This window comes from Haematobia irritans, chromosome 1, assembly GCF_050003625.1.
Source record: "Haematobia irritans isolate KBUSLIRL chromosome 1, ASM5000362v1, whole genome shotgun sequence".
In the NCBI taxonomy this organism is placed as follows: Eukaryota; Metazoa; Arthropoda; class Insecta; order Diptera; family Muscidae; genus Haematobia; species Haematobia irritans.
In genome coordinates this window covers 86151852-86164240 of record NC_134397.1, presented here as the reverse complement: position 1 = coordinate 86164240, position 12389 = coordinate 86151852, and the positions used below count along the sequence as shown (strand labels likewise).

The 12389-nt window shown below is 34.9% G+C and overlaps 1 protein-coding gene across 2 annotated transcripts in view; it reads right to left on the bottom strand.

Annotated features, from left to right (window-relative positions):
* Positions 1-12389, bottom strand: part of LOC142221348 (aminopeptidase N) — a 221187-nt gene that overhangs the window by 120013 nt on the left and 88785 nt on the right. For both annotated transcript variants that reach the window (XM_075291056.1, XM_075291058.1), the window contains exon 2: positions 8378-8447. In XM_075291056.1, the coding sequence (XP_075147171.1) occupies positions 8378-8440 (63 nt within the window). In that variant the 5' untranslated portion in view covers positions 8441-8447. The remainder of the gene's footprint in view (positions 1-8377; positions 8448-12389) is intronic.

The window sequence follows — 12389 nt, the reverse complement described above, 5'->3', positions numbered from 1 at the left end:
AGATTAGGGTAAAATATTGTTAGGATTTTTTCGAAAAATTTATTATTATTTTATTTATTTTTTTTTTGAGAAACTACTGGAAATTTGAAGTTAAAATTTCGCAGGACCAATGCCAAGGAAACACCCTACATAACAGTTTATTTATTTTGGACATATATTAACCACCGCAAGAGATATGTGGTATTAACCACCACCACCATGTATGTCTGAAGTGTACACAAACACGTTTTGCAGGGCCATTTTATTTTGTTCTGAAAGCAATATTATTTCAGATGTACTAAACATCTTTTGATGTCACTGGCATAATGGCTTGAAAGAAAATCTTCAACAATCGGGAAGAGCATGCCTCTTTCCGTATCCTTAAAAACCCCTTTTGGAATTCTTGTCCCATTTCTGGATTCCGTCCATAAATTAAATGCAACAACTTCTGTACGAGTAATATCTGTTCCTTTGTGAGCAAAAATATTTCTTGGGGGTCTCTAATTTGTTGAATGTAATCATGCCGCCTAATTAGGTACAAATCTAATAGTGGTGCGACAATTATAAAGAAAAGAAAAAAAAATATTTTATTTATTTATTAAGATCTTTATTATAATTACAAATTATAATAAATATATAACAAAAAAAGCTACTAGCAACTTAGGCTATCGGCTTAAAGAAAAGTGGAATATGTGTTGCAAATAGGGGTTTTCCCGGGAATTTCCTATTTTTTCGCTCCCGCTTTCCCGGGAAATTTTATTTACAATATTTTATATATAATAGAGGGTTTTATATGGAATATGACAGTTGAAATCTAATTAAAGTGGATTTTGGAAGTGCAATGTGAATGACTACGGTACCAAGCAGTGGTAGTTGCCTTGTGGGACAATACACATAGTCGTGGGTTGTACCCCGGATTCTAACGGGGTCCCAATTGTTAAAAAGAAGGTTGCGCTTCCCAATTTATGTTTGTCATCTTTCTGTAAACCGACATTCTGATAGACTATCTAAACCTTTATAAACAAATGGACAATTTAACATGTGACACACGTTTGCAATTTCATAATTATTACAAGGATGTTTTTTGAAATATGAAAATTCGAACCTTTATTAAGATAGTTTATTTAATTTCAAATGTATACCTCATTCACGTTAGGCGAGAAATCTATTAAAAGTGGATTTTAAATCCCTTATTTATAAGGCAAATGATAGTTGAAATCTAGTTAAAGTGGATTTTAGAAGTGTAATGTGAATGAGGTATTACATGATATTGAAATCGAAATAAGTTTCTTTCATTTCCAAACAGTTTTTTAATGTTACAAAAAATTCCACTATATTAATAGTGTTCGTCCGAAAACTAGACCGAAAGAAACCATTGTAAAAATTGTTTGTATTACAAAATATTTTGTATTTTAGTATAATTTATGGCTCATGTAAGATATCAACATTATATATATTGTCAGTTGTCCAGACAGCACCTGATCCCGGGAAATTCGAAAAAATTCCCGCTTTCCCGGGAATGGAATAAGTCCGGGAAAAAAAAACCTCTAGTTGCAAAGTACGAGAGCATTGAAATGGGAGAATGCTTAAACAATGTTGTGGAAGGGGTTGATTTTAAGAGATGGCATTCGCGTTTTTGGTCACCTTAACAGCAGAGATTTGAATTCGTTGAGCAGTAAAGCTATGGTAAAGAACTCAATTTAAAAATACCAAAGGAATTCAAATGTATGACGTGTGCCATTGGGAAAATAACAATAAAGCATTCCCCTCATATTCTCAAATAAACTCAAAAGCAGTGCTGGAGTTGGTGCATACAGATTTATGTAGGCCTTTTCGAGTGAGATCACAAGGCGGTGCTATGCATGTGATGACGATTACGGATGATTTTTCGAAATATATGTTTACTTATTTTTTAAAGAGCAAATCTGAGGCAGTTGAGGTTTTCAAGAATTTTGCTGCGATGGCGGAGACGCAGACAGTCCGCAAAATTGATGAAGGTGAGAAGTGACAAGGGCAGAGAGTTTTTGAATAGTCGATTCAAGGAATACTTTGACAAACATAGTATACTACACCAAACCATAGACCATATAATACATTGATGGGCCATGGGTGTCGAACTATGTTTGACAGTTCCGAAGATTAAGAATAAACGAGAAAAATAAGAGCACGCTTACAATCTCTTTCGTTTTCCTTTTTGTAGTTTGCCAATTTTACCCTAAATTATAACGTTTATGGTGCAACATAGGATTTATAAATAAATTAATATATTAAAAGTTCATATTTGAACAAAAAATTGTGACCAAAACCGCGAAAATACGAAGTTTAATTTTGAGCAGCATTGTTCTTTACGAATAACACAAAAGCAAATGCTCGAAAATCAAAACGAAATGTCAGAAAATTAATTTTTGGAACTGACACATTTTTTTTAAAGAGAATGGTGGATCATCTATGTATTATAAGGTCTATGCACCAAACAACGGTCAGTCACACGCCTCAGCAGAACGGTATAGCTGAGAGAGTCAACAGAAATTTAGTAGAGGTGTATGTTGTACGTGTCAGGACTGCCATCAAGTTTATGGGCAGAGGCCATCAACACAGATTCATACATTCGAAACTGAAGTCCGACAAAGGTTTTAGGAGAGGTAACTTCATATGAAAGATGGTATGGCAGAAAACCATCGGCGGCGTATTTCAAAACGTTCGGCTGCGACGCTGTAGTATTATAGAAAAATAATAGCGGGGGTAAATTGAAACCAAAGGGAATGAAAATGAAGTTTGTCGGTTATGAGAATTTGACAAAAGGGTACGGGCTGTTTGACATGGAAAACCAGTGATGCCAATTTTTGATTTGATGAATAAGTCCGGGAAAAAAAACCTCTAGTTGCAAAGTACGAGAGCATTGAAATGGGAGAATGCTTAAACAATGTTGTGGAAGGGGTTGATTTTAAGAGATGGCATTCGCGTTTTTGGTCACCTTAACAGCAGAGATTTGAATTCGTTGAGCAGTAAAGCTATGGTAAAGAACTCAATTTAAAAATACCAAAGGAATTCAAATGTATGACGTGTGCCATTGGGAAAATAACAATAAAGCATTCCCCTCATATTCTCAAATAAACTCAAATGCAGTGCTGGAGTTGGTGCATACAGATTTATGTAGGCCTTTTCGAGTGAGATCACAAGGCGGTGCTATGCATGTGATGACGATTACGGATGATTTTTCGAAATATATGTTTACTTATTTTTTAAAGAGCAAATCTGAGGCAGTTGAGGTTTTCAAGAATTTTGCTGCGATGGCGGAGACGCAGACAGTCCGCAAAATTGATGAAGGTGAGAAGTGACAAGGGCAGAGAGTTTTTGAATAGTCGATTCAAGGAATACTTTGACAAACATAGTATACTACACCAAACCATAGACCATATAATACATAGATGGGCCATGGGTGTCGAACTATGTTTGACAGTTCCGAAGATTAAGAATAAACGAGAAAAATAAGAGCACGCTTACAATCTCTTTCGTTTTCCTTTTTGTAGTTTGCCAATTTTACCCTAAATTATAACGTTTATGATGCAACATAGGATTTATAAATAAATTAATATATTAAAAGTTCATATTTGAACAAAAAATTGTGACCAAAACCGCGAAAATACGAAGTTTAATTTTGAGCAGCATTGTTCTTTACGAATAACACAAAAGCAAATGCTCGAAAATCAAAACGAAATGTCAGAAAATTAATTTTTGGAACTGACACATTTTTTTTAAAGAGAATGGTGGATCATCTATGTATTATAAGGTCTATGCACCAAACAACGGTCAGTCACACGCCTCAGCAGAACGGTATAGCTGAGAGAGTCAACAGAAATTTAGTAGAGATGGCTCGGTGTATGTTGTACGTGTCAGGACTGCCATCAAGTTTATGGGCAGAGGCCATCAACACAGATTCATACATTCGAAACTGAAGTCCGACAAAGGTTTTAGGAGAGGTAACTTCATATGAAAGATGGTATGGCAGAAAACCATCGGCGGCGTATTTCAAAACGTTCGGCTGCGACGCTGTAGTATTATAGAAAAATAATAGCGGGGGTAAATTGAAACCAAAGGGAATGAAAATGAAGTTTGTCGGTTATGAGAATTTGACAAAAGGGTACGGGCTGTTTGACATGGAAAACCAGTGATGCCAATTTTTGATTTCTAAAAAGCACCAAATTGCCTTTTTAGTGCCTTTTCAAAAAAAGCACCAACTTGGTGCTTTCTGGCATTTTCATTTAGTGCTTTTTTCATTTTGAACACTATTAAGTTTAAATTATAAAAAAAATAGGATTAGACTTTCAGGAGCTTAAGAAACTCAACTTTATTGCCAAATATAGAATTTGATTGTTATGAAGATGGTATTGATTATTTTTAATTAATATTGTTATTGAGGATATTCTGTAGAAAAGTCTAGCGACGAGTGCTGAATTTTGGAACTTGATAAAGATGTTATTAAAAACGTTTGTATTAAATTCACAAAAGCAAGCACAACTGAAATAGGCAATAGACTTCTTCCATATATTAATATTGTGAAAGTTGAAAGACATGAAACTGAATTGGATGAAAGCATTAAAACTGATTAAGGTGTATACTTGAATAGCGGATCATAACTTCATAAAAGTACAAATTCAATACACAAACGTTCTATAATACATCTTCGGAAGTTTTTTTTTTTTTTTTTTTTTTTTTTTTTAGTACAGCATTCTCCATTTAGGTTAGAAGTGGTATGCTAGAATTTATAACACATTTTTGGTGCTTTTTGGCCTGGGGGAGTTGGCAAAACTGCTGGAAAACAAGAACTAGTCAAGGCAAGAGATGTTCATTTGAAAAAATGAATAGCGAATTGCAAGTAGATTTATTTTACAATGTGAGTGAAAAGGAAAGTAATGACGTAATTGTGGATGAGCAATTGTGAGACAGTTTCGAGACGGCAAGTGAGGAGGAGTCAACAAAGGAAAATGATGCCGAAAGAGAAAATGATGTTAATGAAAACAATAATGAAATTGAGTACAGCAGAGGACGGGGAGACCTAAGAAAATAAAAACTGGAACGAGAGGACGTCCGAAAAAGTATATGCTCAATCAAATGATTTACTCAATTCCATTATAGAAGATCAACAGTCATTGACGGAAGCGACGGTGATATATAAAAAAAGCAATGGATACCGCATATCAATCGATTAACAAAAACAAAACAAGGGATTTAGTTGACAGGCCAAAATCTGGAAATGTTATTTCATCGAGGTGGGGTTTTGCCATCAAGAGAGGAGCTGACGGCAAAGTGCAAAAATGTAAAGCTTGGCTGGTTGCACAGGGGTGTTCCCGTAATCAACTTCATAGAAACTTTCGCACCGGGCGTTCGTCACTCAACAATACGAACCGTTTTTGCATTGGATCTACAACACGAGTCCATCACATAGACATAGTAGTAACATACTTGAATGGCGAATTACATGTCGAACAACCACCAATATTTATCGATCACAACAACAAGGACAAAGTAGGGAAATTGAACGGAACGATTCGTTCATGAAAGTGAATCAACACACATGTGTTGTCAAACTAAGAACAGATAGGGTCAATCTGACAACGTAAAAATGACACCATACGTTGTCAAAATAACAACCAGCGTTCATGATCTGAAAACGTAATGGTTACGAATTTATAAACAAAATTAAAAAAAAGATTTCCGCTACCGTGACTCGTGGTGTTGCCTGCACCATATGCGTTAACAATCGGTGTAACTGCCATAACGACGTCTAACGATTATTTTAATACCTTTCATGGCCAAAGAAAAACGCCAGTGGACAAAATCGTGAACATTCCGTTTTGGTTTTTTTGTGAACGTTTCCGTTTCATTTTCACAACGTCCGTTCACAATTGTGGAATGCAATTTTTTCTAATATTGTATATGGTTTGTGTCAGGCGGGCAGAGAATGGAACAAGAAGGTGACAGAAATTCTTCTCAGCATGAAATTCCAGAGAAACTAATCCACAGAGGAGAAAATAAACGAAATTATAGAACAACTTACTAATCACGTTGAAGCTGATGACCGTGGGCCAATTTCGTTTTACTTAGAAATGCAAATAGAGAGAGAGATGGAGCGAGAGGCTCTATTCGCATACACCAAAAGGAACATACGACACAATTGTTGCAAAATTGGGGGATGCAAAATGCGAAACCAGTATCAACACCATGGGCTAATGGTACAATTTTGAACAAATGTATGTATGAACACCCATTGTGTGAAATAAATTTAAAGGAGTATCAAAATTTAATTGGCAGTTTGATGTATTTCTCAATTCAATACTCATCCACATGTGGAACATTACCAGGCAGCGAAATATTTACTTAGATATTTGTTGAAATATGAAATATAAGATTTCGTACACAAAAAAAAATTGAATTTTTTCTATTTTACAGATGCTGATTGGGGATGCGACTCATACGATCGTAAGTCTTATTCTGTTTTTGTTACATTTTTAACAAATGGTTTGGTAGCATGGGAATTCCAAAAGCAATCTGTAGTGGCACTTAGCTCAATGGAGGCTGAGTATGAGGTCTTGTGCCAAGGCGCAAAAGAAATTATTTTCACAAGAAGCCTGCTTCGTGAAATGGGGTTTGTCGAATATATTCGAGAACCGACAATCATTTACTGCGACAACAAAGGGGCGAATTTTATGGTGAAGAATCAAACAGTACATACAGTGACGCCAATTTGGTGTTTTTAGCACCAAATTTAGTGCTTTTTGATTTCCAAAAAGCACCAAATTGGCTTTTTAGTGCCTTTTCAAAAGAAGCACCAACTTGGTGCTTTCTGGCATTTTCGTTTAGTGCTTTTGGAGTTTTTTTTTTTTTTTAATTTGAACGGTATTAAGTTTAATTGGCGATATCTTTTCATACAAAAATTCGGATTAGACTTTCAAAAGCTTAAGAAACTCAACTATATTGCCAATTGTTATGAAGGTGGTATTGATTCTTGTTTTAATCAATATTGGTACACACAAAAAAAATGCAAATAAATATTAACAACTTTATTTGTATGTAAAATATTCTGGTGTTCAACAAATTTGTCTATTGAATATGAGGCATTTGTTGTTTAAATATTGTTTGTAGATGCTTGACAGAGGAAATAATAGAAATATTCTGAATTTTTAACAAATTGTTTTGTTGCGAAAATAGTTGACTGCTATCGATGTGAAAACAAAAATACAAAACTGGTTACGCGCACATCGCTGAGAATATGTACGAAAGCTAAAATAAGTATGCGAAAAATACCGTTAAATGCTAGTAAAAAACTGTTCACGCCTAAATAAATGTATGTGTATATTATAAAATTATTTATGTATGTTTATACTCGACTCCACGTTCTTCTTTTGTTAGAGTTTTTGAATTCCTTCCAAAATTTCAAACTTTTATACCAAAAACAGTTTTTTGTTACAAAATTGTTATTTTTGCAATAAAAAAATATTTTATCAAAAAGCTCAGTCCATTTCGTTTATATCAAGAACTGTTTCTGACTGTAAATCTTTAATTTCGAAGTTTCATTATAAAAATTTAATATAGTATAAATATAAATGTGTATATTAAAAAAAAATTGGTGTTCGGTCGGAGCGGGGATTAAACCCACGACCCTTTGCATGCAAAGCGGACATGCTAACCAAACAAAAGAATGTTTCTGTTAAATAATGTTATGTTTGCATCAGCTCGTGGGCGCCGCAGACTGCTATATAAATATAACTTATAACGATAATTGTCTATTGATGACCATAACAGCTACGTAGCCCAGTGGATAGTGTGTTGGCTTACAAACTGTATGGTCCTCGGTTCGATTCTCCGTCCAGACGAAAGGTAAAATTTAAATAATTTATAAAATTTAATAATTTCTTCAACATTATTTGTATTACAGAAAAAGGTGCCAAGAACTAAAAAATTTCGTGGAAGTAAAAATTATGTGAGGGAATGAGCACAATCTTCTTTGGGGAAAATTCTTCCAAGCATATGATATTTTTGGGCTCAAATTGCTTCCAATCTTATAATATGTTCACATAAAATAAACATATTAATGTTTCGGCAGTATCCAATAATATATGTGCTTCCTGCAAAATATGTTTGGAACTTATGTTAGAGAAGTGATTTTTTTGAGGGTGTAGATAAGCATTAAATGATTGTCCAAACATGTTTTTTTCGTGCGTGCGTAATTTTAAAATAAGTTTGGCACAAAAATTATGTTGTAATACAGACAAAAAAAGTCTAACAACAGAAAACGAATTTATTTAACCGTTTCTACAACTGGTTGCAAAAGTGACACAGTTGTTCGTATGTTGCTATGTAATCACTTACCCTATTGAGTAATATATTGATAACTTACTGTATTTGTGGGCAAAACTATCGCCAATAGTATCAAAACTGCATTGGTATTGACTGCTTTCATATTGATCCTGGAAAAGAGAGTATGTTGAAAATTTAACAAAAAACTTTGTTCATACATGCTTTTATTTCTTATAGTATTCATTTAGTTTCTCATGCATTTTAAGTTAATTAATAAAGAAAATAAATATTTTGAAATTTGAAAAATGGGTAAATTGATACCCAAAAAAACTGAATGGAAATGGCTATCAACAACTAATTGGCATTATTGGATGTATTATTAACAATGTTGCCACAAAGAAATTTTATTTTGCACCATTAGTTTTCCAAAATCGGACCAACATTACCACCAGCGGACCATTCTCGAGCTAGAAATGTCCGAATAAATCGTTGTTGCTACTTAAATGCAAGGTATTGAAGTAACGAACAAATTTCTTATATTGAAGTAACATATTTACCAATATGAAGAGAAACCAGTCATTTTTTCAATGGTTTATACCAGGGCTATGGAGTCGGACTCTGAAGATTTTGCTGGAGTGGGAGTTGTAAAAATTTTGCTCGACTCCGACTCCGGCTAAACCAACATTTTCATATCTTATTCAACCGTCGAACTGAACGGACGTGTTTTCTAATAGCGGAGTATTTCATCGTAATAAGTACCACCATGCAGCGAAATTCAAAGTCATCCACTGGGTTGCTAACTTCAGGGCCCAGTGGACGGGTAACGACTGAAGTTATAAATTTGGGCAGCGACCAAGAGTCAGGCCCAATTTATTTTGCGTACTAACCTGGTAGTTTGCAATAAGGGAGATGCACCAACCTTCGTCACCAGAAACAGGCAACAGGTTTTGGACGTCACGTTGACCTCTCCGGAAATGAATGATAATATATCTGAGTGGCAAGTTTTGAGGGAACATAGCTTCTCAGATCATCGCTACATCAGTTTCAGATTGGCTGTTCGTACTTCAAAGACCATATTTCCGCCAAATGTTAGGAAAGCTGATTGGAATAGGTATAGGGAATCGTTCAATTTGGTGATACCGGAAATGCCAGAGACAAATATGAGCACTGTGCAAGATATCGAACACGCAGTGGAGCGGATTACTAAGGCCTTCAACATGTCACTGAAAGCTGCTTGCCCTAGAGGAAAGCCAAGGGGGAAAAATCGGCCGCCATGGTGGACTACGGAGTTAAGTAATATGAGGAAATCCTGCAGGAAGCTCTTTAACAAAGCAAAGTCCACAAGAGCTCCGGAGGATTGGGACACTTAAAAGATGAATCTGATAGCATATAAACGAGAACTGAGAAGGTCTCAACAAAACTCTTTGGATGATTACTGCAGCAGTATTGAGATTACATCCGAGGCTTCCAGACTAGGGAAGGTACTAGCATCCACTAACACCGCTCCAGGTTTCCTTAAAACATCGGAGGGAAATTGGACAACATCCAGTGAGGAGATTTTGGAGGAACTTTTGGACACACACTTCCCTGGAAATCAGACGGTTGAACCATTTTCTGGCGGTGTAACAGAGGCTCAGCGGTCATTTCCTATCAAGGAAATTGTGTCGGAATCTAGAATAAAATGGACTTTAAATAGCTTTGGACCATTCAAATCCCCCGGACCTGATGGAATTACTCCGGCGGAATTTTTTTTTCAATTTATTAATTCATCTTTATTTACTTTACTTTTTCATCTATATACATTTTTCGGGACATTACACTAGATATTACAACAAACGAGATCAGTTTTTAGTTTTTGTGATGTTTACTTTTCAATGAACATTTCAAAGGGTAAAATAGGTAAAAACCCTTTCTATAGAATCTTGTTAATAATCAAACATTGCCAGAAAATCAAATATGTATAAATGAAATTTACAAATTGTAAACTCTTAATACATATAGTTTTCAATTTGGTGATAACTGTTTTATACGCTAATATTTATAATGAGCCATTGCTGCAAGCCCTTATCAATGGATAAGCTGATTGCATATTTTTGTTAAAATAGGCTTCGCTAAGTCTGTGTATGAAGTCGTCAATCTTTTCATATCCATATGTGTGGTGAAGTTGATTTGTTGGAAATCTCCATCGTAGATTGTGGATAATTTTAAGGCATTTATTTTGAATTATTTGCAGCTTCCTTATATGTGTTTTTGCCGATTTGTACCATATGGGACAGCCAAATGTGAGTGACGGCCTTATCACTGATTTGAAAATTAGGATTTTGTTTCGTATGTCCAAAGGTGAACGGTAATTTAATATTGGCCATAGTGTTTTGAGGACATTGGAGCTCTTCAGTGCAGTATCACCTATATGTTTGCTGAAATTTAGTTTATTGTCAAGTTGTATTCCAAGGTATTTGACACATACGCTGATGGGGATTTCATCAGTTCCAAGCACTATGTTGCGGTTTGGAAGACGTTTAGGTGATTTGTTGAACGGGAAAATTATTGCCTGAGTCTTTTCCGGATTTATTTTGACTTTCCATTTACAAAAATACTTATTAACACTCCTAAGGCCTTTCTCCATTTGTTTAAGTAGAGCAGAAGTAAGTTTGCTGGTTGTGAGTAACGCTGTATCGTCTGCATAATAAGCAGTATTTATGCCAGATGGAGGGCGAAAATCTGATGTATATAAAGAGTATAACAGTGGGGAAAGGATAGAACCTTGTGGCAATCCTGCTGAGATAGGCTTGGGTGTAGAATATGAATCCTTTATGTTAACAACGAATGTTCTTTCGGTGAGAAATTCTGATGTTAATTTACAAAGATATTTGGGAAAATTTGATTGCAACATTTTATAGATAAGTCCATTGTGCCAGACCGTATCGAACGCTTTTTCTATATCTAGCAGAACTAGTCCAGTCGAATGCCTCTTGCGCTTATTTTTAATAATTAAATTTGTTATTCTGTTAACCTGCTGGATACAACTGTGTTGCTTCTTGAACCCGAATTGTTCGTGGGCAATAACGTCGTGCTCCATTGCAAAATCGTTTAGCCTTTTGTATACAACCTTTTCGAAGAGTTTCCCCAAGTTGCTTAGAAGGCTAATTGGTCTATAGCTGGATGGATCTCCCTTAGGCTTGTTGGATTTTTGTATAGCTATAACTTTAGCTTTTTTTAAATGACGTGCAAAATAGCATAATTTGATACAACTGTTATACAGGTTTGTCAACATTTTTATTGCTTTCATAGGTAACTTTTTAATTAGAATGTTTGGTATTTGATCCAATCCAGGTGACTTTGATGTCTTTAAGTTTTTTATTAAAGTGGTGAGCTCTTCAACTGAGGTTAAGCTTACGTCTTCAGAATGGATATCTTCATGTAAAAATCGGTTTACTTTACAGTTCACGATCTTATCCACAGAGTGTTTATAATTCTTAGTCAGTTCATTTGCTTTTGAGAAGGTATTTGCTAATAATTGGGTTTTATCAACATCGGCATGTATTTTTTGATTATTATAGACTAAATACGGAATGTTCTTATTATTTTTACCCCTGAGTGATCTGCTTAATCTCCAGAAAGATTTGTTACCAGGCCTTAGGCTTACTAATAACTTGTTCCATTTCTCGTTTCTTTCCTTGAATATTTTATTATTTATTATGGTTGTTATTAGCTTTATATTTTGTTTGTAGAAGTTTGCAACATTTGGGTCTCTTGCTCTTCTCATTTTTCTATCCATACAACGTCTTGTTTTTACAAGCTTAACGGTAGCTTTTGAAAGTACGTTACTATCGGCATGGTTAATTATTGGTATAGAAATGTCTCGAGCACGTAGCATAATTTCGACGAGTTTTTCAATATCTCTATCTATAGAATTTTTTGTGGTATACCTAATCATGTGATTAGTTAACCGATTTTCAATATAATTTTCAAATCGCTGCCAGTTAGCTGATTTATAGTTGAAATTTCTAATGTCAATATTATTGCAGGTAACTCGGTGGAATTTGCAGACTAACGGTCTATGGTCAGAAGGAACATCATACCCAAGGACATCTAACGACATTTCTAATGTA